At 39.7% G+C, this 26261-nt stretch overlaps 1 protein-coding gene across 1 annotated transcript; it reads right to left on the bottom strand.

Annotated features, from left to right (window-relative positions):
• Positions 1–241: 241 nt before the first annotated feature.
• On the bottom strand, positions 242–18214 carry LOC112605215 (sulfotransferase 1C1). Its single transcript, XM_025354871.1, has 7 exons — positions 18043–18214; positions 15515–15643; positions 6559–6656; positions 2979–3105; positions 1943–2037; positions 588–768; positions 242–354 (listed from the first exon to the last, which is right to left on the bottom strand). The coding sequence occupies exons 1-7, from the start codon at positions 18212–18214 to the stop codon at positions 242–244; spliced, it is 915 nt and encodes a 304-aa protein (XP_025210656.1).
• Between the last annotated feature and the right edge of the window lie 8047 nt (positions 18215–26261).

Consider the following 26261-nt stretch of genomic DNA (forward strand, 5'->3'; position numbering starts at 1 on the left):
GGGCAGGCGAGTACATTAGGTGTTTGGTGTCTAAATGAGAGATCATGTATCTTAATTAAAAACTCTAGCCAGGATTTGGTTACATTTTGATGAAGTATTATCACAGTGGCATAGGATCTACAGCTAGTGTGTGACAGCTTCAGACTGGAGGAAGCATGTCTTTGTTTTACGTATCCTTGATCATGAGGCTCAAATGGCAAAAATCTGGTAAGAAAGTCCAGGGCAAACTCCCTGACTGCTCTCAGATCTCTGTGCGGAAGGTTAGGGTGCTTCCTGCCATCTTGTTCTGGTAGTCCTTGTCAAATTCTTCATTCTGGGCCACAGTAAAATAGTTCTTCCAGTCTCCAGGCATCCCTGAAACAAGGCAAAATCTCCATGATTGCTGCAGGAGTTCAGGGAGAGGTAAGCATGCACCCTTAGGACCCCACCAAGAATGGGGAGAAACAGGCAACTTGCCTCTCAAAGGTTGTACAGTGGTGCTGCTGGAAAGAATAAATAATGGAGCATGAAACATTACTGGAAAATCTAAGCAGACCATGGGGACCACAGAGTTCCATTTGACATCTTAGACTACAAAGCTTATCTACCTTTCCTCATAAAAGGGGAGATGGAATGATCCATAATGCTGGTGGGCCAAGTGGTATAGTTGGCCATTGGGTTTTGCTTCATTACATCAAACGAGGTGTGATAGATGATTTTATTCAGAATTTCCTCTGATATGTCTTTCTCCAGGAACTTCAGTATCTTCTCAATTTCCCGCTTTGGGTCCTGTATGTGGAACAGTCACACCAAACAAATCATGTTGGGCCTCCCTTGGGGATGATGTTCCATTTGGACAGGATTTGGAGAGAAATGGGTTAAAGGATCAATTCAAACACATTTTAAAAATATTTCTCAAGTGACTCCTACTGCCAGGCACTGTACTGTCCCAGATACTGTAGCAACACAAAGATGAGGGCTGTCCCTGCCCTCAAGAGGCTTACCTTGAAGGAAAGGAATTAAACACAAACATAAACAACTGCACGGCTGGCTGAGAAAGTACATGCTGCCTGCGTACAGACAGAGTGCCAGGAGATTTGGTGGGAAGGAGCAACAGTATCTCCTGCGGGAGAACAAGGAAGGCTGTGTGAAGGAGGAACAATGTTGGTGGTGAAGCATAGTATGACTAACTCTAGTATTTGGACTACAACAGATGGCAAAAAGAACCTATGAACTTAACAGAAGGTCACTAAGAGGAGGAATAAAAGGAATCTCAAGTCGACCCAGAAATATGAATCCTTATTTCTTGAATCTTTTTGATCAAAGAGATACAGAAAGAGAGAAAGCTATAGCTTTTGATTAAGTTTCTGAGGACATTTTAGACGCTAGTTTTGTAATTCTAGGATGCTGATGCACTGGGTCATGGGAGTGAATTTGTGCAGCCACTCATACACAATGGTTTGAAATTCAGAAATCAGTCCACTGTCCCAATACGTGGGACTAATCCTACCAGTGTTTATACGGATTAAACTTTGCTTTATGATGTGGGGTTGAGGTGTGCAAGAGGGAGAAGGAAGCTAAATTTCTTGAACACAACTATGTACACTTTACAAATATGATAGTGTAAATCTTTACAATGATCTCATGAGATAGACATGATACCATTTTGCAGATAAAGATATCTGGCTTATAAGTGTCAGGATCCAACAGATTGATTCAACTATAAAGCATGTGCTATTTCCTGAGGCAGAAGAATATTTTGAAAACTGTGAATTAAAGCAAAGCAAATTTAGAATGCCAAAAAAAGTAGTTAGAGCTTTTGAGGATAAAACTGAGTTGCAAACAGTGTCATGGACTTGCACTGAAGACTCTTCTGCAGGAAAGCCCATGCACTAGGGTTCTAAACAGGGATTGATGTATCCTAGGATGTGGGAGGATCTGATGGAGATGGCACTGCCCTCACCTCCTTCATGTCCTCGTAGAAGAGGTAGAGAATGCGGTGCTGGTCTTTTGCATCCCACCATCCCTTTACGTGGTCATACCAGGAACCCCAAAGCACTGAGGGGAAGGAGAGAGATGAGATGTCAATGCCAGCATGAAACTTGTAAAACAAACATGAATATTTCAAATAAATGGGGACATTTAATAAATACAACCAGAAGACAAAGACCTTGGGCAGAATTCTTATTTGCAGAAGAGAGGGATTTTTTTTTTAAAGTAGGGTGATGATAAAAAGTATTCTGGATCCCTTGGTTTATATTTCCAACCTTGAACTTATTACTCCATGAAAGATTGTCTTGTGGCCAGGGATTCAACACCTTTATTTTCCTTGCATCATCACATAGTGCATTGGTCAATATTACACAATAAATATTGTTTCTGAACAGGCTGATTTTAAAAAGAAGACTTTTACTGGAAAAATTTATAAGTACTGGATATTTGGGCACCTTCACTCTCTGATGGTAAATAGAGAGGCTCACGGGGTATTTTCTGTTGTCTCTGCCATCTCCACTTTCCATCGTCTTGTGCTCTGCTTGGTGCCCTGCAAAGCAACCTGCATGGACTTTGTCAATGACCTCCTTTGTCCTCAGGATTACAGATGGACTGTGTCAGCAAGAGGTGTAGGAAGGCATTTAGAGGCAGAAGGAGAGGAGGACATTGTGTTTATTTCCCTGATGCCATTCCTGTTGGCTCACTGCTTCCCCCACCAAAGGCTTTAGCTCCTGTCAAGGGGTCCTCTTTTGTCTCTGGAGAGATATGGCTCCTTGCTGGTACTCTCCCCAGAATACTGCACTAGCCCTTGTCAGTTTCCTTAAACTCTGCTATAGCCTTGGAAATAGTCTCTTTGTTAGAGTCTTCCCAGATGACCCAGTTTGAGTGCCATCTACTTCCTCACAAGACCTTGATGGATGCAGCCATTCAGTGAAAATTATCTTTCTTTCTGCTGTCAGCAGGTGAATGAATAAGGAAATATGAACTCACAGTTTTCTTCCACTCACCTTTTCCAGCTTTGAATGTCTCAACATATTCCTCCCATGTACCAGGGTCAGGCAACATTTTATTCATTCTTGAGAAATGATAGTAGGAGACCAGACAGTCCTTGGCATTTCTAGCCACATAGATAATCTGGAATCAGCCAGCAAGAGGAATGAGACGCAGAGAGAAAACAAGACAGAGAAATATCATTATTCAGTGCAGAGGACCATAATCTTAGAAAGCCTCTTTGTAGAATCTTGGACTATCCTATTGGAATAATTGCATGTTCATGCATTTTCTATGATCAAAGGTGACTATCCCTTCCAGTTTGTGTAGGTGCAGTTCCAATTTATAGCTGTGGTCTTAGCATGATCATTAAGAGCACCCCTTTTCTCTGATAGAAGTGTCCTGGGCTCTCCACTCATGGCCTAATCTCCTTTCAAAGGTCCCACCTCCTAATACTATCACTATTGGGGTTGAAATTTCACATATGAATTTTGAAGGGACAAATGTAGACGATAGCATGTGCTATATTTTTCAGTGTGTGAAGGTTCCTCTTGGCTTTCACTAAGCAAGGAATCTAAAGTAAGTTCTAGGCTGGGAGGAGCTAAAGCAGCTAGCCATTTGGTTTAATTTCCATGATATGAATCCCAACCTTAGTGATAAATTATCACTCCTACATTCATTTGCTGACTAGGTTGAAGGACGCTTGAGGCAGTGCTAAGTCCATCTTTGGAACTGTGTGTGATGGTCTTCTCATAGGGCAGGCATTGTCTGGTGAGAAGGAGCTGACTTCTTGACTTCTTGTCCTGGTGACCCCTTCCTCCCCTCGTTACTCTGGCTCCCATCCCATCCTGCCCTGCTGTATGCTATCTTAGCAGGGCTTGGGAGGAACCATTCTCAGTGGTTTCTCAAGAATTTTTGTCCTGTGTCTCACTACGGAACTTCTGTATCCAACACAACCAATCATCCAGCCTTATTTTACTCTAAATGAATTGCCCTAGGTTCTTGCTTTCCATCTTTGCTCACTCAGATGAACACAGTCCTGGCATGACTCTGTTTTTCTGCCCCCTTTCTTGCTGCTGGCTTTCCATCCAGCATTTATGAAAGCATTTATGGTGTCAAAAAGTATGAAGCAAGTACAAAGTCTTATTATTATGTACATATATTTTGTGTAATATTCCTTAATGCTTATGTTGCTTATTGCCTTCTAGGCCTAAATGGAAATGGGAAGTCCTAGGATAAACAGGGAACATATTCAAATGTACATTAGGTGGGGATCCAATGTCAAATAAAATTTCTGAGAACCTCTTGATTCATCTGTATTAATTTCCAATTGCTGCTGTAACAAATTACCACAAATGGCTTAAAACAATGTAGATTTATTCTCTCACTGTTCTGAAGGTCAGATTTCACTGGGCTAAAGTCAAGGTGTCAGCAAGGCTGGTTCCTTTAATGGCTCTGGGGAGAATTCATTTTCTTGTTTTTAGCATCTAGAGGCCACCTGTACTTCTTGGCTCTTGACCCCTTCCTTGAATCACTCCAAATTCTTGCTTCAGTTGTCACAGCTCCTATTTTCTCCTCTGATATGCTTGTCTCCATCTTTTAAATACCCTTGTGCTGATATTTAAGACCAAGACAATCCAAGATAATCTCCCCATCTCAAGATCCTTAACTTAGTCACTTCTGTGTAGTCCATTTTGCAACATATGTTAATACTCCCAGGTCTGGTGATTAGGATGTAGCTATCTTGGAGTGACTATTATTCAGCCTACCATACCATGATAAAATGAAAAACTTGGACTAAGCTCTCTACAGTCTTTTACTACTCAAATAATTCACACCAAGTCTAAGTGGATAAATGGAAGTGCTGCCACTAAGATGTTTACATTATTTAGAAGACCCAATTTTACAAAAAGATGTTAGTATGATGACTAATCAAGTGTTAGTGTGTCTTCTGACAATGAGTCTACAAGATTTGGAAATAATATTGGTTCTTGAGGAATAAAATTAGCATACAATAAGTGAAGGTATTTATCTGTGGGAATAAACCAAGAAGTTTTCAGAAATCCAGGTGATCTGGGCATGATCTCAGGGAAGCAAATCAGCAAATTGGGGGAGCCAAGCAAACAGATACTTGGAAAACTATTCAATTCTATTGTACCTTATTTGGAGATAGGAGATGGACAAAATAAAGAGCTAGTGAGTCATGGAAGCTCAGAAAAAATAGGAAGTCAAAAGCAATCACTCGCATCATGTATCTGAGCACTGCACCAAGGAGAGATAGTCTTGGTTAGACTTGACCGTTACGGTTTCCTTGGTAAATTTAGTCTAGAAGGTTGAAAGACTGCAGCTGTCATAGCTGAAAAACACTGTTTAACATCAACTCACTTTCTCAGCAATCTTCAGACAACTGTGTTTACAAAGCAGCTTGCCCACAAGGAGATGATGTGCTGGTCTAGCTGAGATGATGTGCTGGTCTAGCTGATACAAGCATTTGGTTCTGCTGAGTGGCTATACTTTTCATTGCAAATGTATAAGTTGATATTTTGTTTATATTACACATTTCATTAACTTAAGACTAACTTATAAAGCAGAAATCAAAAGGAAACCCCGCTACACTCAATGTACACTGCACTTATAGGATCTGAATTAGAAAGTATCAAAATAAAAATATATTTTTTGAAAATGAAGGAAATAAAGGTCTAACAGTACCTAGGATCTTGCTTCATGAGATATGCTTTCTGAGAGTCTGTTGATCTCTCAGTTAGCATTAAGGGTGGGCCAGATCAAAATAAGACAAAGTTATATTTCTCATCCTGAAAAGAAGAGGAGCAGATTTTGGATACCAAGGTGTACATAATCTCATCAGGGCAGCCAAATGGTGGCCATGAACATGGGCTGTTCAGATCTTTGGATATGGAAAGTAAGTGATGGATGACCTCAGCTGCTGTATTCTGAATCCACTACCATGTTCTTTATAAGACCACATTCCCAAACGACTGCTCTTGGCTAATGAGTAAGCACAGCAGGCATGCTAAGGCAGGTGCAGTTTATGAGATATGGGACTCTCTGATGGTTGACTTTGGCTGGAGGACTCCCCATCAGCTTGGATGAATCATGACTCATGACTGTAGTCTGAGTCTTCAACTCTCCTTCCTTGCCTCTCCTTCATAGGGGTCAGACTTGCATCATGGTCTTATTGCTCTCCATACTTGTTTGTCTTACTCCTCGTTTCACAGGTTTTCCTCCAAATAGTTATCTTTCGGGTCTGACTCTGCCAGCTCCTTAGAGGACACAATCTAAGAGATCACTCTTCCTCAGGAAATACCTGCTTTGTTTCATTGATCACCTTCTTTGAATGTGGCTTAGATGGCAGATGGTCAGAATAATTTTGTCTGAAAATTTCCCAATGTGTACCCAAAAATAATATTTTGAAGGAAGATGAATCCAGAATGGAGTGTGTGGGAGTGTGGGGTAATGCCACGATCTGCCCTATGGCTCCACGGGCTATCTTTCTTTTAGTATCTTTGACTGTTTCTACTTAGAGACATTATTTGGCCATGCCAATCAAACTCAGTTTGAAGAGTTGGCTCTTCTTACCTTTGAATTTTCTTTCCAGAAGGAAGGTGGTAGCATCTGAACAGGCAGATGAGTCTTCAGAGTTCTAGGAGAAGGCATCTTGTTAGCCAGATCCAGACCTGGGAAATAAGGCCACATCATTCAGCCAAACATTTCTCATCAGCTGCATAGATTTGATATTACTACTGTGCCAATTATTTGAAATCAGATTTACCCAATAGTCAGCTCTCTGTGTAAAATAATAATTTTTATGCCTATGTTTCCTTTTTGATGACAACTTTACTGCTCATTCTGGTAGAGGAAAGCACTGATGAAATATTGAAAACTATGGGGACACATTACTTCCCTTGCTTGTTGGGCGTTGGTGTGTACTTGTGTGGGCAGATAAAGATGTTTGAGATTGGTGAGAAGAGCTCTATAATAGCCCCAGTAGCTCTAAAGCATGCTAGATTTTCTTTCAACTTTTACTTTCAAGGACAAGAACCACAACAGCTATCAGACATGTGCAAGAATTGTGCTGGGAAGTATTTTTAGTTGAAAAACTGCCTTATAGTGATCAAGTCATTTTTCCAAGTTAGTAAATGTGAAAGCCAGGATTAGAAATCAGTGAGTCTATGAGTGTGGAGAGTCAAGGAAGAGAAACTTTGTAAAAAATAGTAGAGAGGCAAGAAGGACTTAGATAAAGTACAGACAAAATCATTCCTGGAAATCGAAAATCCAACGCTAACTTAAAATGCTGAATATAAGCTGGATGTAGCCATGTGCAGCACCAACCTCAGGGGAAAGGCTTGCAAGTAAAGCATAAGTGTCAGTAATGGAGAAGGTAGCTTCTAGTGGAGAATGAGATATGTAAGGAAAGGGAGGTTCTCCTTGGTGGCACAGCAGTAAAGGGATAGAAGGAAGCAAGAGGGAGAAAATTAAAGTAAAAATTTTGCATAAAAGAGAGAAAGAAAAAGCATGCCAATTTCTTCTCCTCCCCACTAACCAGTACTAAATACTTATAAACAAAACTGCACAGAAGAAGGTAGAACTGACAGAAGAGGATGTTTTCAAGCTAGAAACTACGTTCATGAAGTATATAAAAATAGAAAAAAACCCACAGATTTCACTGACACAAAGCTATTACAAAGATCAAGGAGTCAAATACAAAAAATAAATCAAATCCCCACAAAATCAACTACAAAGCTGAAAATGAAAATGCAACATTTTAAACTAAATTAAATATCTTGAAACAAACATTTGAGAATACGAAAATAAAATCTGAAATCACAAGTACAAAAAGTAAGGAAGAACGTGGACAAAAAAGGAAAATGAAAAAGATTTGATTGAACTCAACGAAGAAGTAGAAGAAAAAGGCAAAATAACATTAAAAATTAAATTATAAAGTGGATAATGGGGAATAGATTTAAGTGAAAATATAAATGCTGTTGATGAAAAGCACTAAAACAATTAAGACAATGACACAAGAAAAAGAAAGAAGTAAAAAGTTTCAGAGAGCAAGTGGCTGACATTGAAGACAGGTAAAGAAGGTCTAACACTAGTAGAAGTTGGAGTCCCTGAGAATAAAATGAAAACAGTGGAATAAAACTAGTATTTAAACCTGTAATCTGAAACAGTTTTCTGGAGAAAAAGCCTGGAATTTATATGTTAACCATGGGATATTGGGAAAGTTGATTCATAATGATCAACTCTGAAATATATGGTAAAATTATTATATTTTATGATTAAAAGAATTCATGCCTCATGCAAAAGAAGAAATAATCCTTAAGGTCAATAGAACCAAATTGGCATCAGACCATCAGACTCCTGAAAACATCATCAAAAGCAAGGAAACTATTGATCAGCATTGTAAATAAATTAAGGACAGAAAATATGAACAAAAGATGTTATCCCCAGGCAGGCTGTGCTTCAAGTATCAAGGACAGACAAAAAAAGGTTTAAATGTGCAAGGAGTAGGGAATACAGTACACATGTGCCTTTCCTGATGAATTAGCTAGAATAGGTTCCATTCAATCAATAAATGGTTTGGAAATCTTTGCAAAAAGAATCGATGGTGAATATTTCACATTATATAATATTACAACTAAATTAATGAGGGTAGATCAAGAGTAGAAGAATAATGTGTAAACCTTATAGGTTTCCACAAAGTAGTAATCATACAACTTAATATTTGAAATATAATTATTTGCTATTGTATAATTAATAGGAGGAGTCACGGGATTCCTTTGAAACCAGCAGATCAGATAGTAAAATGTTAAGTACGAGAAAGGAGGAATTAAGGTTTTGTAAAATAATACACAAATTTGTTATTTTGTAAAACAAATAACAATTTGTTATTTGTGTAAAATAATACACAAGTAACCACTATGATGAAAATACAAACTTTTCTAAATACCAAATACACCATCAAAACAAACAATCCCCCACTTTTTTTAAAACAAAAAGGAAAATAAAAAGGATACATTAAATAGGGAAAGAAACACAGTAAATATTACTTATTACCACAGTAATTTGAACAAATGATAATATGACATAATTGTGACCAAACATATCAGTCATATCAATAAATGTGAGTGGCTTAAATAACCTATTAATATTTTTCAAATTGGCTTGTAAAGGAAAACCTAACTGTATGCATTATACAAGTGAATACCTGGAAGCATAATAATTAATATAAGGTAAAAATAAAAGAATGGATAAAGATATAAAACACAATGAAAACTGTAAGAAAGCAAGGATTGTGGAGAGCAAGATGATGAATAGAAGGCTCCACTGATCATGCCACCTCTCTGCCCCCTCTGCCGTGCAAGGAATGCCACCTTAATAACTATCTACACCAAAGAAGCTCCTTCATAAGAACCAAAAATCAGATGAGCACTCACAGTACTTGGTTTTAACTTTGTATCCCTGAAAGAGTCACCGAAGAAGTTAAAAAAAACCATGACTCTTGAATTGCCAACAACACCCCTCCTTCTCCCCCATGAAGTGGCAGCGTGGTGCTGAGAGCGTTTCTGTGCACTGGGGTAGGGAGAGCTCAGCAATTGTGAGGCATTGAACTCAGTGCTATCTTCTTACAGCAGAAAGCAAAACTGGACCAAACTCAGCAGGTGCCTGCCCACAGAGGGAGCATTTAAACCAGCGCTAATAAGAGGGGAATCACTGATTGCAGTGGTTGGAATTTGAGTTCCTGCAAGCTTTGAGGTCCAAAGTGCTTTGGGGTTATAAATAAACTCAAAAGGCAGTCTAGGCGACAAGGACTGCCACTTCTAGGAGAGCCCTAGTGCTGAACTGGGCTCAGAGACAATGGACTGGTCAGGGTACAAGACCTACTGAGACACCAGCAGGTGTGGCTAAGGGAGTCCTGGCATCATCCCTCCCCTATTTCCAGGCCGCACAACTCATAGGCCCAAAAGAGATCTGTTACTTCCATCTGAGGAGAGAAGTGGGAAGAGTGGGGTGGAGTTTGTCTTGCATCTTGGATACCAGCTCAGTCACAGCAGGATAAGGCACAGGTCAGAGTTTTGAGGCTTCCCTTCCAGGACCTAGCTCCCAGACATTTCTAGACACACTTTGGGCCAGAAGGGAATCCGCTGTCTTAAAGGGAAGGATCTTTAAGAATGAGTCCTGGCCAGGCATGGTGGCTCACGCCTGTAATATTAGCACTTTGGGAGACTGAGACAAGCGGATCACAAGGTCAGGAGTTTGAGACTAGCCTGGCCATTATAGTAAAACACCATCTCTACTAAAAATACAAAAATTAACTGGGCGTGATGGCATGCACATGTAATCTCAGCTACTTGGGAGGCTGAGGCAGGGGAATCGCTTGAACCTGGGAGGTGGAGGTTGCAGTGAAACAAGATTGCACCTTTGCACTCCAGACTGGTTGACAGAGTGAGAGTCTGTCTCAAAAAAAAAAAAAAAAAAAAAAAAAGAGTCCTGGCAGCATTCATCACCTGCTAACTGAAAAGTCCTTGGGTCCTGAATAACCAACAGCAACATTCAGGTACTATGTTGAGGGCCTTGAGTGAGACCTTGAGATATGCTGGCTTCAGGTACCAGGTTGACCACAGTGGGGCACAGCACCAAGTCGGCTGTTGGAGACTCTGATTCCAGAACTTGGCTCTTGGATGACATTTCTGAACCTTCCCTGGGGCAGAGGGGAGACCACTTCCCTGATGGGTGTGTCCCAGGCCAGGCAACATTCACCACAAGCTGAAGAGCCCTTGGGCCTTAAGGGAACATCAGTGGTAGTCTGGCAGCATTCCCTATGGGCCTGTGGTGGTGGTGGCCCTGGGATGAGGCTCCTCTGCCTTTGGAAAGGGGAAGAAAGAGTGGGCAGGACTACATCTTGTGGTTTGAATGCTGGTTTAGTCACAGTACAGTAGAATACCAGGTTGACTTCTAAGGTTTTTGACTGTAGTCTCTGGCTCCCAGATGGCACCTCTGGAGCAGGTGGGAACTCATGATGAAAATCCTCAAAAAACAGGCTATAGAAGAAACATACCTCAACATAATAAAAGCCATATATGACAGACCCACAGCTAGTATCATACTGAATGGGGAAAAACTGAAAGCCTTTGCTCTAAAATCTAGAACATGACAAGGATGCCACTGTCACCACGGTTATTCAATACAGTACTAGAAGTCTCAGCTAGAACAATCAGAGAAGACAAGGAAATAAAAGACATCCAAATTGGAAAGGAAGAAGTTAAATTATCCTTGTTTGCAGATGATATAATCTTATATTTGGAAAATCCTAAAGACTCCACAGAAAAACTATTAGAGCTGATGAAAAAATTTGGTAACACAGCAGGATTCAAAATCAACATACAAAAATAAGTAGTATTTCTATATGACAACAGTAAATGATCTGAAAAAGAAATTTTAAAAGTACTCCTGATTATAATAACTACAAATAAAATTAAATACCTAGGAATTAACTTTATCAAATAACTGAAAGATCTTTATAATAAAAACTATAAAACACTGATGAAAGAAGTTGAAGAGGACACCAAAAAATGGAAAGATATTCTGTGTCCCTGAACTGGAAGAATCAATATTGTTAAAATGATCACACTACTCAAAGCAATCTATATATATAATGTAATCTCTATCAAAATACTGATGACATTTTTTTTCACAGAAATAGAATAAACAATCCTAAAATTTACATGGAACCACAAAAGACCCAGAATAGCCAAGGCTATCCTAAGCAAAATGAACAAAACTGGAGGAATCACATTACCTGACTTCAAATAACCAAAGCACCATGGTACTAGCAGAAAAACAGACACACAGATCAATGGAATGGAATAGAGAACCCAGAAACAAATCCACACTCTTACAGTGATCCATTTTTGACAAAGGTGCCAAGAATATACACTGGGGAAAAGACAGTCTCTTCAAAAAATGGTGCTTGGGAAAACTGGATATCAGTAAGCAGAAAAATGAAACTAGACCTCTATCTCTCACTGTATACAAAAATGAAATAAAAATGAATTAAAGACTTAAACCTAAGACCTCAAACTATGAAACTACTACAGGAAAACATTGGGAAAACTCTTCAGGACATTGGTCTGGGCAAAAATTGAGTAATACCCCACAAGCACAGGCAACAGAAGCCAAAATGGACGAATGGGATTACGTCGAGTTAAAAAGGTCCTGCACAGCTAAAAATACAACCAACAAAGTGAAGAGACAATCCACAGAATGGAAGAAGATATTTGCAAACTACCCATTTGACAAGGGATTAATAACCAGAATATATAAGGAGCTTAAACAACTGTATGGGAAAAAAATCCAATAATCCAATCAAAAAATGGGTAAAAGATTTGAATAGACATTTCTGAAAAGAAGACAAACAAATGGCAAACAGGCATATGAAAAGGTGCACAACATCGTTGATAATCAGAGAAATCCAAATAGAAACTACAGTGAAATATCATTTCATCCTAGTAAAAATGGCTTATATCCAAAAGGCAATAAACAATGCTGGTGAGGATGCAGAGAAAAGGGAACTTTTCTACACTGTCGTTGGCAATGTAAATTAGTACAACCACTATAAGGAACACTTTGGAGATTCCTCAAAAAGCTAAATATAGAGCTGCCATAGGATCCAGCAATCCCACTGCTGGGTATATACCCAAAAGAAAGGAAATCAGTATATCAAAGAATTATTTGCAATCTCATGTTTGTTGTAGCACTGTTCACAATAGCCAAGATTTGGAAGCAAGCTAAGTCTCCATCAGATGAATGAATAGACACACTTTGGGCCAGAAGGGAATTTGCTGTATTAAAGGGAGTATTATTCAGCCATAAAAAAAAAGATCCTGTCATTTGCAACAACATGGATGGAACTGGAGATCATTGTATTAAGCAAAATAAGCTAGGCACAAAAAGACAAACATTGCATGTTCTCACTAAAAATCTAAACAATTGAACTCATGGAGATGGTTACCAGAAGCTGGGAATGGTAGTGTGGGTGTGTGTGAGGGATGTGGGGATGGTTAACGGGTACAAAAATTAGTTAGAAAGAATTAATAAGACCTACTATTTGTTAGCACAACAGAGTGAGTGACTATAGACGATGATAATTTAATTGTGAATTTTAAAATAACGAAAAGAGTATAGTTGGATTGTTTGTAACATGAAGCATAGATGCCTGCGGGGATGGATAGCCCATTCTCCATGATGTAATTATTATGCACTGTATGCCTGTATTAAGACATCTATGTATCCTGTAAATATATACATTTACTATGAACCTACAAATGTTAAAAATTAAAAAAAGAAAGCAAGGATTGTGATGCTATAAGATAAATTAGAATTCAACGCTAAATATGTATGACACAAAGAAGAAACTTCATAATGTGAAAGGTTCCATTATACTAATAAAATATAGTAATCATGGATATCTATGTACCACATAATCAAGTAACCACTTACACAAAACAGAAACCACAGCAGATGCAAAGAGAACACATTAATAATAGGATATTTTAACTTTCAGTGCAAAATAAGTTAACTGGAAAAAAAGAGAAGAATACAAAGAATTTCAACAACATAATATATTAAATCTTTTGGGTAATAGAGAATATACTTTCTTCTCAAGCAAACATAGAAAATCCACAAAATAATTATATATTAAGGCACAAGTAAAACATCAGTAGATTTCATAGCATTGACATTTTACAAACAATAGCCTCTTATTCCAATGCAATAAAACTAGAAATCAAACACAAAGACAAAAACCAAAGAAGCACTTTCATCTGGAAATTAAAAACTTCTACTAAACACCTCTGGTATAAAATTACAAAAATTCTGAAAAATGTAGTGAAATTAAATGTAACAAAACACTACATATTAAAAACAAGTACATTTAACATGATGATCAGACAAAAATTGATAACCCTAAACAAAGAATAAGTTTAAATACATTAATTGAATTCCCAAGTCAAAAAATATTTGACTAAATGCAACCGTGGTTTATTCTTAAAAACTCTGAGAAAACAAGGAATAAAAAGAAACTTCTTCAGTCTGATAAATGGTATCTAAAAAAATCTGCATCTAATATTATACTTAATGATGAAATAATGAATCCTTTTCCACTAAGATTAGAGCCCAAGGCAAGAATTTTGCTCTAATTATTTCTATTCAACACTGCACTGGAGACTCCAGATGATAGTGAAATAAGGCAAGAAAAAGAAATAATAGAAATCAAGACTAGAAAGCAAGAAGTAAAATTGTCTTCATTCAAAGAAGGCATCATTGTCTGTGTAGAAAATCCACTATGCAATCGAAAAGTACAAAAAATCTGGAACTAATAAGTCAAGTTGCAAGATACAAGGGCAAACAAAAAATCAATATATTGTAACATATCAGCAACATATAAATTAAAATATAACAATATTAAAATATATTTTAACAAAATAATAAAACAAAAATACTTATGATTAAATTTGACTAAAGATGTGACAGATATAATGAAAGCTGTAAATCATTACTGAGTGATATTTAAAACGTTCTAAATAATTGGAGACATAAAGCACTTTCATAGGCCAGAAAAGCCAATTTTGTTAGAGTATTAATTCTTTCCAAACAGATGTATAGATTTAATGCAATGCCAACCAAAACATGAGGGGGTTTTTGGTTCTTTGTTGGTTTTAGTAGCAACTGACAACTTGATTATAGAATTTATATGAAAATGCAAAGATCCTAGAATAGCTAAAGCAAAAAAAAAAAAAGAGGGAAAGAAATGGGAGGTCTTATTTCTACTTTACTTCAAAACTTATTATAAGACTACAGGAATTATTATGAAACAGTGTAATATTGGCATAAAGACTGATACATCAAGGAGAGAAGCAGAATAGAAAATCCAGAAATATACCCATACATAAACAGTTAATTAATTTTGGCAAAAGGGTCAAGGCAATTCAATGGGAGGAAAGATTAAAAAATATTTTTCAATAAGTGTTGCTGAAATAATTGTTCCAATCAATAATAGGGTTTCAATACATATTAGGTATTATTATTTTACAAATGAAGAAAAATTAAGCTTTGAAATGCTTAATGACTTGCTCAAGGTACCCAGATAAAAAAATCCATACCAGCATTTGAAGCTTGACTGTGTGATTTTAATGTCTATGCCTTCTCTCCAAAGGCTTGTCTCCTACTGTGAAAACTACTATTTATTACAATTGGCTTTATAAACATATGTCCTTTATTCCCAACTTGATTACAGAATCTTCAAGGGTGCCTTCTATATCTTGCATTCTTAGTATATTTGGTGTAAAGTGTAATCATTTATGGTAGTACTTTTCTCCCCAGGTATTTTGACATGAACCCCCTTCGAACTCCTTCCCAGTTCCTTATGGACATAGTTTCTAAAAGGCTAACTGCAGAAATGATTTTCCTCTTGGGTGAAAACTGACCCAGGACAGTGGTTCCAACCCCGTAGGACTCACTCGGGCAAACTTACCTGAGTTGAGGGGTGGGGGCAGTGTCCACTCGATGAAAGGATGGCGGTCAAAGGTGTTGGCCCTCTGGCACTTCTGCACATCCCCATCATTTTGGATCATGTCCACAATCTCCTGTGTCCAGGTTGTGCCTAGAAGCATTGGTTATTCTCATCTTCACCTCTTCGTGGCACAATTTAATTCTATTTTCATGGTTACTCATGTATTTAGTTAATCTCCCAATTGCTGAGTGTTGAGCAGGATCAGCTCACCCGCCCTCTCTTCCAGATGAACCCCAAGGTGAGTGGGGCTTTCGCATACCACCCAGAGTGGGTGGGGCCTCTTCTCTGAGCACCAGACCCCGTCTGCACTCTTTGATTATCATAGTCTGCTTATATATTGCTTCCTTGCCACTAAGAGCTCTTTGGAGGTAAGAACTCATTTTTTTTTTTCCTTTGTTCCTAGTACATACCATGGGGCTTTGCACCTAATGAATATAGCTTCATGGTTGAATATTGAAGCAAATGAAAGTAGGGAGATACAAAGATGAATTAGCCATATATCTGCTCTAACAAGCTTACAATATTTTGGGAGGAGATAAGATGTGACAGAGAGTGCTTCTTGCCATAGCTACTATGCATTCTTCCCTTCCCTTTCAAATTAATAGATTCTCAATTTTTAGCTTGGCATATAGCTGTTGGGCTTAAAGGTTATATTTTCTACTACTTCTTGCAGATAAATGTGGCCATGCCAGTAAATTCTGGGAACCTGTCGTGAAAGGAAAGGGCATGACCTTCTTCATTCCTTCCTACCTCCTTGCTGGTATTTGGAATGTGCCTGTGGTGATTGGAGCCCCAGCAGTCATACTGGACCATAAACTCAAAAGCCACACCTCAGGATAGTGGAGCAGAAAGCTAGAAGGAACCAGGGTGGCTCATGACCAAGGCAGCCGACTGTTTCAGCCCCAGGCTACCAGCCTCCTGACTGCTTTTCTCTTTGTGTTATTTTGGGTTTTCTAAGACTTGTAGTCAAATAGAATCTTAACTGATACAGAAGAGGCCTGTAAATGGACATGTGGGTAGGCAAAAAGGTGGACTGAAGCAGAGAGAGCTAATTGTCCACCAAATATCCATTTTCTTCTTACTACTTTTGATGGCTCTGTGGCTTGCAGCCAAACCTGATGCTAACTGAAGCATGAGACACATGCAGATAAACGAAAGAGAAACTGTTCCAGGAAGGGCTGTAAAGATGTGTAAAGTGGTCTAGGAGTTCACAGGAGGGCGGACCCACTGAGAAAGGGGTTGGTAGGGCTCCGTAGAGGAAGGGGATGGTAGCTCTGAAATGAAGGGCTGAAGTGGGAATAGAACGTCCATGTTAACAAAGGAGGCACAGCATCCTAGGCAAGGAGCCTCAGGAGCTAAGACAAAGGCGTGCATATTCCACACTGGGAAGGAAGGAGGGCTTGCAGGAAGTTGAGAGGTGCTGGGAGAGATGGGGGAGTAAGACTGGGGAAACATTGAGGCCTTGGGATGGAGGGCCTTGGGGCCAACTGCATAATTTCCCATGCAAACTGAAACAAAATTTCTGCCCTTAGGTAATACAGGTTTACCTTCACATCTGGACAAAGAGAAGTGTCCAATGCAAATCAAACAGAAAGGAGATTCTAGAGAAACTGAAACTTCCTAATAGCAAGCCCCTACCTACGTTTATTAAGAAAGCCCTGGCCAGCCAATGCTGAGTTAATAAGAAGGCAGTGAGGTTAAGGAGGGGAGTTTGGAGCCAAAGAGGACAGAAACACATTTCCATGAACTGTGGTGAAGGGACCCTTTTCTGATATCTTTCTGGTTATGGATATCTACTGTTCTTCATGTTGAGTCAAGTGGCCACTGACTTTCCCAAACTCATTAAAGTCCTTTACCTCACTTGGTCACACTGCCTGAGATTATATATTCAGATTACATGGGGGATTATGAGTCATCCTCACAGTCTTGCTGGTGGTGATGTTCCCATTCCTCCACCCTGCACAAGCCTAGGACACTCTTTGTCATTTCTGACTCTTGCTTTTCCCACAAACTCCTCTTCCTTTCATAAGATTCTGGTAAATGCCACCTTCCCTTTCTCACATCTTCCCCATCATGCTCACATACATTTTGGCCCCAACTCTATCAGTGCTTTTTATAGTGGGGTGAAAGCGTTCAGTTCCACATGTCTCCACTGGGAGGAGCTTCTTAAGGGCAAGAACTGTGGTTAATTCCAGGAGGGTTTAGCAGATGGGAGCAGGGACTGGCTGGCTGGCAAGTTTACTGTAAGAACCTCTGTGCTCTGTAATTCTTTCAGTCCTTTGGGGATTTGGGATTCTGGCAGTCTCTTCTACAGGGACCAAATAAAAGGAAGATCTTGGACTGTATAGGATTGGAGATCATGAGCAAGTCTGGTTTTCATTTTTTCCAGGGCCAGCACTGGTGACAACCTGCATTTTTAAGTTGGGAAACTCACCCCAGGTGTCAGTGCTCTGCTAAAGCTGGCTTTCCTGCCATTTCCTCACACCCACCTGCCTTTGCATAGGTTGCAATGAGGAGATCATCAGGTTTTGCTTGGAAGTTCCAGATTTTGTCCCAATTATCACTAATCATTTTGGCCATGAGGATTCCATTCACTTCTCTAGTTTCTGGGTGTAGAAATTTTTCCTCCAGCTGAAGCTCTTTCATCTTCTCCAAGGACATCTTACTGGGAGGACTTGACAGCTGCTTAAAACAAAGGTGTGCTGTGTCATTTCTAATACTTAGAACAGTCGGTCCTTTTTTAAAAAAAGATTATTGTCTGAGACAGTCAGAAGAGACATCTGGTGGGAATTTATTGCTGTGTTTCATGTTAATTTAAGTGAGAGAAGTAAAAACCATGGGAGCCTGAGCATTGCAAATAGCTTTGTTTCTGGGTAAAGAAAGATGGTAAAGAAATAAGTGCATCTCTGATGGGGATGGACGCTAGGGAGGACCACAAACCTGGGAGATTTTTTAGCCAAGAGCTGGTTTGTGTTAGCTCATCAGAGACGCCTGAGGTCTGAACCACAAACAGGTGCCCTGGCGTGGAGCCCAGGGACAGAGGCGTCACTCAGTTCACAGACTTTTGTCAAGTTTGAGCAAGGAAAGGAAGGCTCTCATGCAGTCAGTGCTTAGACTGGTTGGATGCAAACCAGTACTGAAGCAGGCTGGGGGTGGGCCCTCTAGATTGCATCTGACCCAGTCTACTACAGAGCTGGGAGAAGGCACAGAACAGGCTTCATTAACTCATATTGGGTCTCTATAAGACAGTGATCTTCAGAAGGTTTCAGTCTGGCGGTCTGGGTTACATAGAAATTTCTCTGCATGTTTACAACTCTAGATCTCACAGCCTGCCCACATCTCTGTGGAAGAGCAATATGGCAGCAATGGAGGAACTTCACTTTGCTGGGGGAGGAACTCTGACTAGCTTGGGATGTCATCATTGTTTCCAGAGTAGTTCACTTTAGTTCACCATAGTGAATCTTAGTATATACTTATTAATGTTTCATATAAAAATAATTTCCTTCTACCCAGAAGGTGCAAGTACAATTGATGCTTCAGGCCAGGTGCAGTGGCTCACGCCTGTAATCCCAGCACTTTGGGAGGCCGAGGCGGGTGGATCACGAGGTCAGGAGTTCGAGACCAGCCTGGCCAATATGGTGAAACCCCATCTCTACTAAATATACAAAAATTAGCCAATCTTGGTGATACGCACCTGTAGTCCCAGCTACTTGGGAGGCTGAGACAGGAGAATTGCTTGAACACGGGAGGCGGAGGTTGCAGTGAGCCAAGATTGCACCACTATACTCCAGCCTGGGTGACAGAGTGAGACTCTGTCTCAAAAAAAAAAAAAAAAAATTGACATTTCAGAAATATGTAATGTGCTTCCAGCACACATATTTTCTGTGGCATTCATGATCTCATTTAAGAACAAAACTGATGGGTTTCCAGTACCTAGTAGGATAGCTTTAATAGGGCCATGGAGATGTAGGTCTTAACTTAAAGGAGCAATTGCAAAGGTGGAAAGTTTCTGCAGGCCAATGGAGTCAATCATGGCAGGTGTTAACACTGTACCCAGTAGTGCTACTGCTTCCTCCTAAATGGAAGACGTGTTCTAATGAGTTCTTTTAGAAGTTGTTCTAAGTTTGGGCAGAATTTTGAGATATTAAAAAGATGGCATGATTTTCCAAGTGTGCAGAAGTGTGATCTATGAACTATTCCAAAGGAAGCCTCAAAGAAGAGAGAATCTGGTCCTTGATGGGCATTCCTTTCCATCTCCCGTCACTCCCTTGCCCCCATGACCTGTGTTTCCTCGTCGTTGAACTGACTTCAATCCCCTGAACAACCTTAGACCTTTCATGACCCTGTTTTGTGTCTTTATGCCCATGCTCCTAGGTAATCAATCTTCAACTCGTTCTTTAAAACACTCTAAAATGTAACATTCTTTAAAACACTCTAAAATGTAACTCTACTAAACCTTGACCGTATGTCTTTTAATGCATGGTTATCATTTGAAAAAATCTCTATTTCCAGTTTAGACACTATGTTCTTGAAGATAAAAGATTAAGTCATTCATTTAGCTCAAAGAAAAGTCAAATAGATGTTATCTGTTCCAGGGAGGTAGCCCAGAATATATAAAGAGCTTATCCTATGAATTGGAAAGTATACACCTATTACTTGTTCATCACTTTTGTACCAAACCATATTTCCTTGTGGTATTTTATGAGTGGAACTAGGCAGAGCCCGTGTGACCAGAAATAGGACCTCTAGCACCCCTTCTTCAGCAAAGCCCTGTAGCTCCTGTGACCTAGGCCGGATGCCACCAGTGCTATGTTGAGGGAATGTGGAGCTGCAGCTGAATCCTGTTGCTGGGGACTATCAAGACATCCATGTGTGTTCAGAGGGACACATTTCACCTGCAGAGGCCTCTGAACAGGAAGGAGCCCTTTCACTAACTTCCTCTGCAATCACACAGCGCTGGGAAGAATGAAGCAATAGGCATGATAATGTCTTCCAAAGGTGTCTGTGTCCTGATGCCTGGAAACTGTGAATATGTCACCTTTCATGGCAAAAGGGACTTTGCACATGTGATTGAGTGAAAAAATCTTGAGATGGGGAGACTATCGTGGATTATCTGGGTGAGCCCAATGTGATCAGAAGTGTTCTTATAAGAGGAAGGCAGGAGGTCATGTAATAGTGAAATAGCAAAAGAATTAATATAACTAACTATTGTTGTTGAAGGGGCCTTTAACTCATTTTATATGTAGGCTAAGATAATTTTGGAGTACTGAGATAATATATAAAAAACAATCACGAAGTTTTAAAAACTAACTCTGGGATTAAAAAAAGCTATGTTAACAACTATGTTTTTTGAAACATTTGTAAAACATTGTGACCTGGCCAAAGACAAAAGCGTTCTTAACCTCCTCAGACCCTTGCTGGCTCTGGGATTGTCAGTCACCTCTTTATTGCCACCCTCTCTTCTTCCCCCTGCCCTTAACATAAAAAGAGCCTAAAATTTGTGGTGACTTGAGATGGTACTTTAGGATGCTAGTATGGCATCTTCTTGGTTTGCTTGTTCTCTTAAAAAATCTGCTCTTCCTTCCACCAGCTCTTGTCTCTCATGTTTCTCTTTCGAGTGGCGGGCAGCTGAATCTGGGTTTGGTTAAAACTATGGAGTCCAGCATGGGACTGTGTGCCTCAGATGGTCTATCCTTCCTGGTTTCCAATGGATGGAGCAATTGGCTGTAGCAGCACAGCCGGGCTGCTACCTGGCAGAGCTACATTACCAGGCAGAGCAACAACCACTCGTTGAGTGCCATCTGCTTGTGGCTAGCTGATCTCATGACTAGGATTCCAGGGATGCCCCAGCAACTGTTGAGAATACTTTTGTCTTGGGGATCCTCCCTTCTCTCCTGGTTGTAACATCAGCTACCTACAATGCTTCACAGGTGCAAGGAGAAGCAGTGTCTGGGGCAGTCAGTGGACTCCAGGACTGGGTAAGTTGCTCCAGTTTGTGTAACCAGGAACTCCCTTCCCCTCCATGTGGGCTTTTCCTCTGAAGAAGCCACTTTGCTTTTGTCTTTGATTGGCATACCCTGTTGGATAGGGAAATAGTTGCTGGACTGTTACCCAATGTGAGAACTGGTTTGTTTTCATTTGTCTGCCAGTTATCTTCATGCACTCTTGCTTACGTGTTTAAAAACATGAGAAAGTTCAAAGGCAAGCCAGGTTGTCTGAGACTCCAGCTGGTTACATATTATGGCCCATTTTTATACACATTTTGAACTGCTGGACAAATTACAGCAAGAAAACTTCAGAGCTCAAATGGTTAACCTACAACTATAGAGTTAAACAGAGTCTTCTAAAACTCTCTATTTCTTTCTTTCTTGTTTTTCCTTCCTGCTTTGAATCTACTGCTATTAAACTCCTGGTGTTGAGATAAAACTCCCTTTTTATAGTACCACCAATTCAAGGTTGTTTGGAGATTTTGTTTTTCTTATACAGTTCAACCAGTTCTGTAGACAATAAGCACTCATTTAAAACAAAAGGCAGATAATAAACACTCATTTTAAACAAAAATAGAAGGGTAAAAACTTTTTTAAAAAAAATCAAATTGCCATAAAAACTACTTTAGCCAAAATTTTTGTTCACAGTCTTCACTGAATTGCCTATTGACAGATCCCAATTTTATCAAAAATAATTTGGATCTAGCTATCTTTTGTAGGCCAGTGATTTTTGTGATGCTGTCCCATGGCAAGGGTTCCAAGGTAAAAGCTGGTAGATCTTTGTGTGTATGTACATGTTTAAATATGTTTAAACATCAGCTCCTGTAAGTTTCCCCTCTTGTTCTAACTTGTGGCCTGATGCTAAAATGTTTTATCTTAAAGGTCTAAAACACCAATATTTTCCTCCAGTAGAACATGATTCTGTACTCTTGGCTTTTCTTAATAAGTCTACATTTTTCAATATAATCTAATAACTTCTTAGGCAATTTCTAAGAGTAATGTATCTCCCTCCTATATTCACAACTTTAAACACATTCTTCCTGAGTCTGATTAAACTCAAGTACTCTTTATCATCAGGTTTGACTTCCCAGTTATCTAAATCAACTTCCCATAAGATAGAACAGTAACACTTCAAAAGGTTTTTCTTTGCCTCTTTGATAACTGGCTTGAAAAGCAAAATTTTGTGTTTTATCAAGATAATTTTTATATTATCTTTATTAAGTTTTTGACTACTTAAAAACCTGAGATTTAAAATAATTAAGGTTTTCACATTTATTTAACCTTCTCTATGCCTTTGTGGTCTTTTAATTATCACTCTTTGTTAAATAAATGATTGTCATTTTATAATAACCTGTAATTCTGTTTCAACCAAATAGTTTGAGCCTTTTAACATCTTTAATGAATGTCCTCAAAATCAAAATTCTAAACTAAGTCTCTGACCTAGACTTATTACTGGGGACTTTTCAAAGCTATAAAAATTAGTCACTGCAAGCTTGTAAAATCTTTTTACAACTTCCAGTCAGATCATAGACTCTGGTATCATCACCTCCAGCCACTTAGATGCGTCCTTATCAGGTGCTATTAACTAATCCTTGTGTTGTTAAGTTATAGGGTTTTGACTTCTGAGTTTACATATTTCATCAAAAAAGTCACTAACTGGCTGGGCATGATGGCTCACACATGTAATCCCAGCATTTTGGGAGACCGAGGCAGGAGGATAACTTAAAGTCAGGAGTTTGAGACCAGCCATGGCCAACATGGTAAAATCCTGTCTCTACTAAAAATACAAAAATTAGCTGGGCATGGTGGCATGCACCTGTAATTCCAGCTACTCAGGAGGCTTATGCAGGAGAATTGCTTGAACCCAGGAGGCAGAGGTTACAGTGAGCTGAGATCTTGCCACTGCACTCCAACTTGGGGGGCAGAGTGAGACTTCATCTCAAAAAAAAAAAAAAAAAAAAGAAAAAGAAAAAAGTCACCAATTGCTGCCAAATCTTAAATGTTGACACCGGTATCTGATACCAACTCAAGTTAACCAAAGCCTTGTCTTTGGAACTCCAGCGGAACTCCAGGGGAATAAAAACCTTTAAAACCTAGTTCCCCAGCCATGATGGGATGGGAAGTCAGACACACCTTGCTATGCCCCCTTCCTTTTATGGTTTAGACACAACAACTTACCAATATTAATATTAAATACAAATCATAAGACTGACAAAACAGACTCTTTCTAACAATAAAATTCCAAATTATAAACAAGACCTAAGGCCATCCCAGGCAAGAGTTAAGTCACACAATCCTACACTTACGAAGTAAACTATGTTCCACCTGCCACAGGTTTTTCTTTTTCTCTAACAGCCAAACACGGGCCTCAAAATAAACAATATTAAAGCAATTTAACTAAAGCTTTGCCAGATACTGACTAACTGACCCCCAGCCCCTGTTACAACAGCCATAACTATGGCTTTAATTAGACAATAGACTGATTTTAGTAACTTTCTCCTAATAAAAAGACCACGGACCATAGACTAGTTCTGGTTGGTTCATAAAAATCATACATTTGCATGACTTTGGATCCTAAAATAACATTTTACATATAGGACCTAATTGTAATATATTTAAATATTAGGTCTCCACCCTAATGTAAGCGTATTATGTTATCTACGTGTTTTTCAAAACACCTTCATAAATATTCATAAGTCCTCGTTAAATGTATATGGTTTAGCCAACCTGTCATCATAGCCCCGTAACAGTTCCATGTACAACTGACAGTGGGAAACACATTTATTAACTTCCTTTTTTTTTTTTTTTTTCTGACGGAGTTTTGCTTTTATTGCTCAGGCTGGAGTGCAGTGGCACAATCTTAGCCCGCTGCAACCTTTGCCTCCCGGGTTCAAGCAATTCTCCTGCCTCAGCCTCTGGAGTAGCTGGGACTACAGGCGTGCGCCACGACGCCCGGCTAATTTTTTGTATTTTTAGTAGAGATGGGGTTTCACCGCATTGGCCAGGCTGGTCTTGAACTCCTGACCTCCGGTGATCCACCCTCCTTGGCTTCCCAAAGTGCTGGGATTACAGGGGTGAGCCATCGTGCTCAGCCAACTTTCTTTCTTTCTTTCTTTCTTCCCTTCTTTCCTTCTTTCCTTCTTTCTTTTTTTGAGACGGAGTCTCAATCTGTCCTCCAGGTCCAGGTTAGAGGGCAGTGGCGCAATCTCGGCTCACTGCCAGCTCCACCTCCCAGGTTCACGCCATTCTCCTGCCTCAGCCTCCCGAGTAGCTGGGACTACCGGCGTCCGCCACCACGCCCAGCTAATTTTTTGTATTTTTAGTAGAGACGGGGTTTCACTGTGTTAGCCAGGATGGTCTCGATCCCTTGACCTCGTGATCTGCCCGCCTCAGCCTCCCAAAGTGCTAGGATTACAGGCGTGTGCACCCGGCCCCAACTTTCTTATAAATATGGGAGACATATAGTCTATAATTAACACCTGTTTATTCCCTAATTCAGAAAAGACTATGATAATTACAAAGATGTCAGGAGAAACTATGACTCACACCTTCCTACAGCCTTTAGATTGTCATCTTAATAACCACAATTGACAAAAAAACTTAAAAAATTGCCAAAATGTTTTTAAAAAACTACTTTGACTTGAGGTAAGACATTGCTGATTCCCTGTTATATATTAAAATGAGTCCCCAAAGTAGAATCAAATTGAGCCCCTTTAAAATATTATGTATGAACCATTCCAGGTTTCTGCCCTGATTAAAAAAAAATCAATTGATACTTTAAAAAATTAAACAATTGGCCAGGCACGGTGGCCCACACCTGTAATCCCAGCACTTTGGGAGGCCGAGCTGGGTGGATCACGAGGTCAGGAGATCGAAGCCATCCTGGCTAACACGGTGAAACCCCATCTCTACTAAAAATACAAAAATATTAGCTGGGCGTGGTGGCGGGTGCCTGCAGTCCCAGCTACTCAGGAGGCTGAGGCAGGAGAATGGCGTGAACCCAGGAGGTGGAGATTGCAGTGAGCTGAGATCGCTTCACTGCACTCCAGCCTGAGCAACGGAGCAAGACTGCGTCAAAAAAATAAAATAAAATAAAATAAACAATTACCAGATTGCGTAATATGTGGTACACTTGTCCTGTCACCTTTCTTACATCCATACACTCTAGTCCTGGAAATGTCTGGACTCGGGGCTTTCCGGCAAGTGACTGTGGACTGTAGTAAAGACTGTGTGAAAAACATCTTGGTAAAAGAGTTAAGATTGTAGAGATAATATCCCTGAAGCACCTGTAAGACTTCCCGGTATAGAATGGATGGTCCCTGTGGACAAGAGCGTGACAAGGAGCTGGTGGGACAAGACCCAGACCAGACTTGCATACAGTCAGATCCTGTGTGCAGAGGACGTGGTGACACTCCTCCTTGTGGTTTGGGGCTAGAAATAAGTAGTTCTTGTTACGTAAAGTGGATTCAGCTGTTCTCAAGTTCTTGGTGGATTTGATTCATCGTTGCAGGAATATTCTCTTTAGATGTGAATCTTGGGCCAGCTGGCCTCCTACCTACTTTAGATTCTGGCGGCCAGGGCAGCCAAAAGTAGACAGTTGCTTTCCTCCTCCTTAAATAATTTGGTCCAAACAAGGCTGAAGTGTCTGACAATGGAGAGGAAAATTACTCCACTTCCCATCTAACTTCCGTTGAGAAAAGGAAATTCAGGAAGGGCCTTAA

Source organism: Theropithecus gelada, chromosome 13 (assembly GCF_003255815.1).
Source record: "Theropithecus gelada isolate Dixy chromosome 13, Tgel_1.0, whole genome shotgun sequence".
Classification (NCBI taxonomy): domain Eukaryota; kingdom Metazoa; phylum Chordata; class Mammalia; order Primates; family Cercopithecidae; genus Theropithecus; species Theropithecus gelada.

Excerpts from the sequence above, each read along its gene's own strand:
- LOC112605215 (XM_025354871.1), bottom strand. The coding sequence starts at position 18,214 with ATGTCCTTGGAGAAGATGAAAGAGCTTCAGCTGGAGGAAAAATTTCTA. Across the intron at positions 769-1,942 it reads TCTACGAGGACATGAAGGAG|GACCCAAAGCGGGAAATTGA; the intron begins GTGAGGGCAGTG and ends TTCCACATACAG. Across the intron at positions 355-587 it reads CTCCCCTTTTATGAGGAAAG|GGATGCCTGGAGACTGGAAG; the intron begins GTAGATAAGCTT and ends GCCTTGTTTCAG.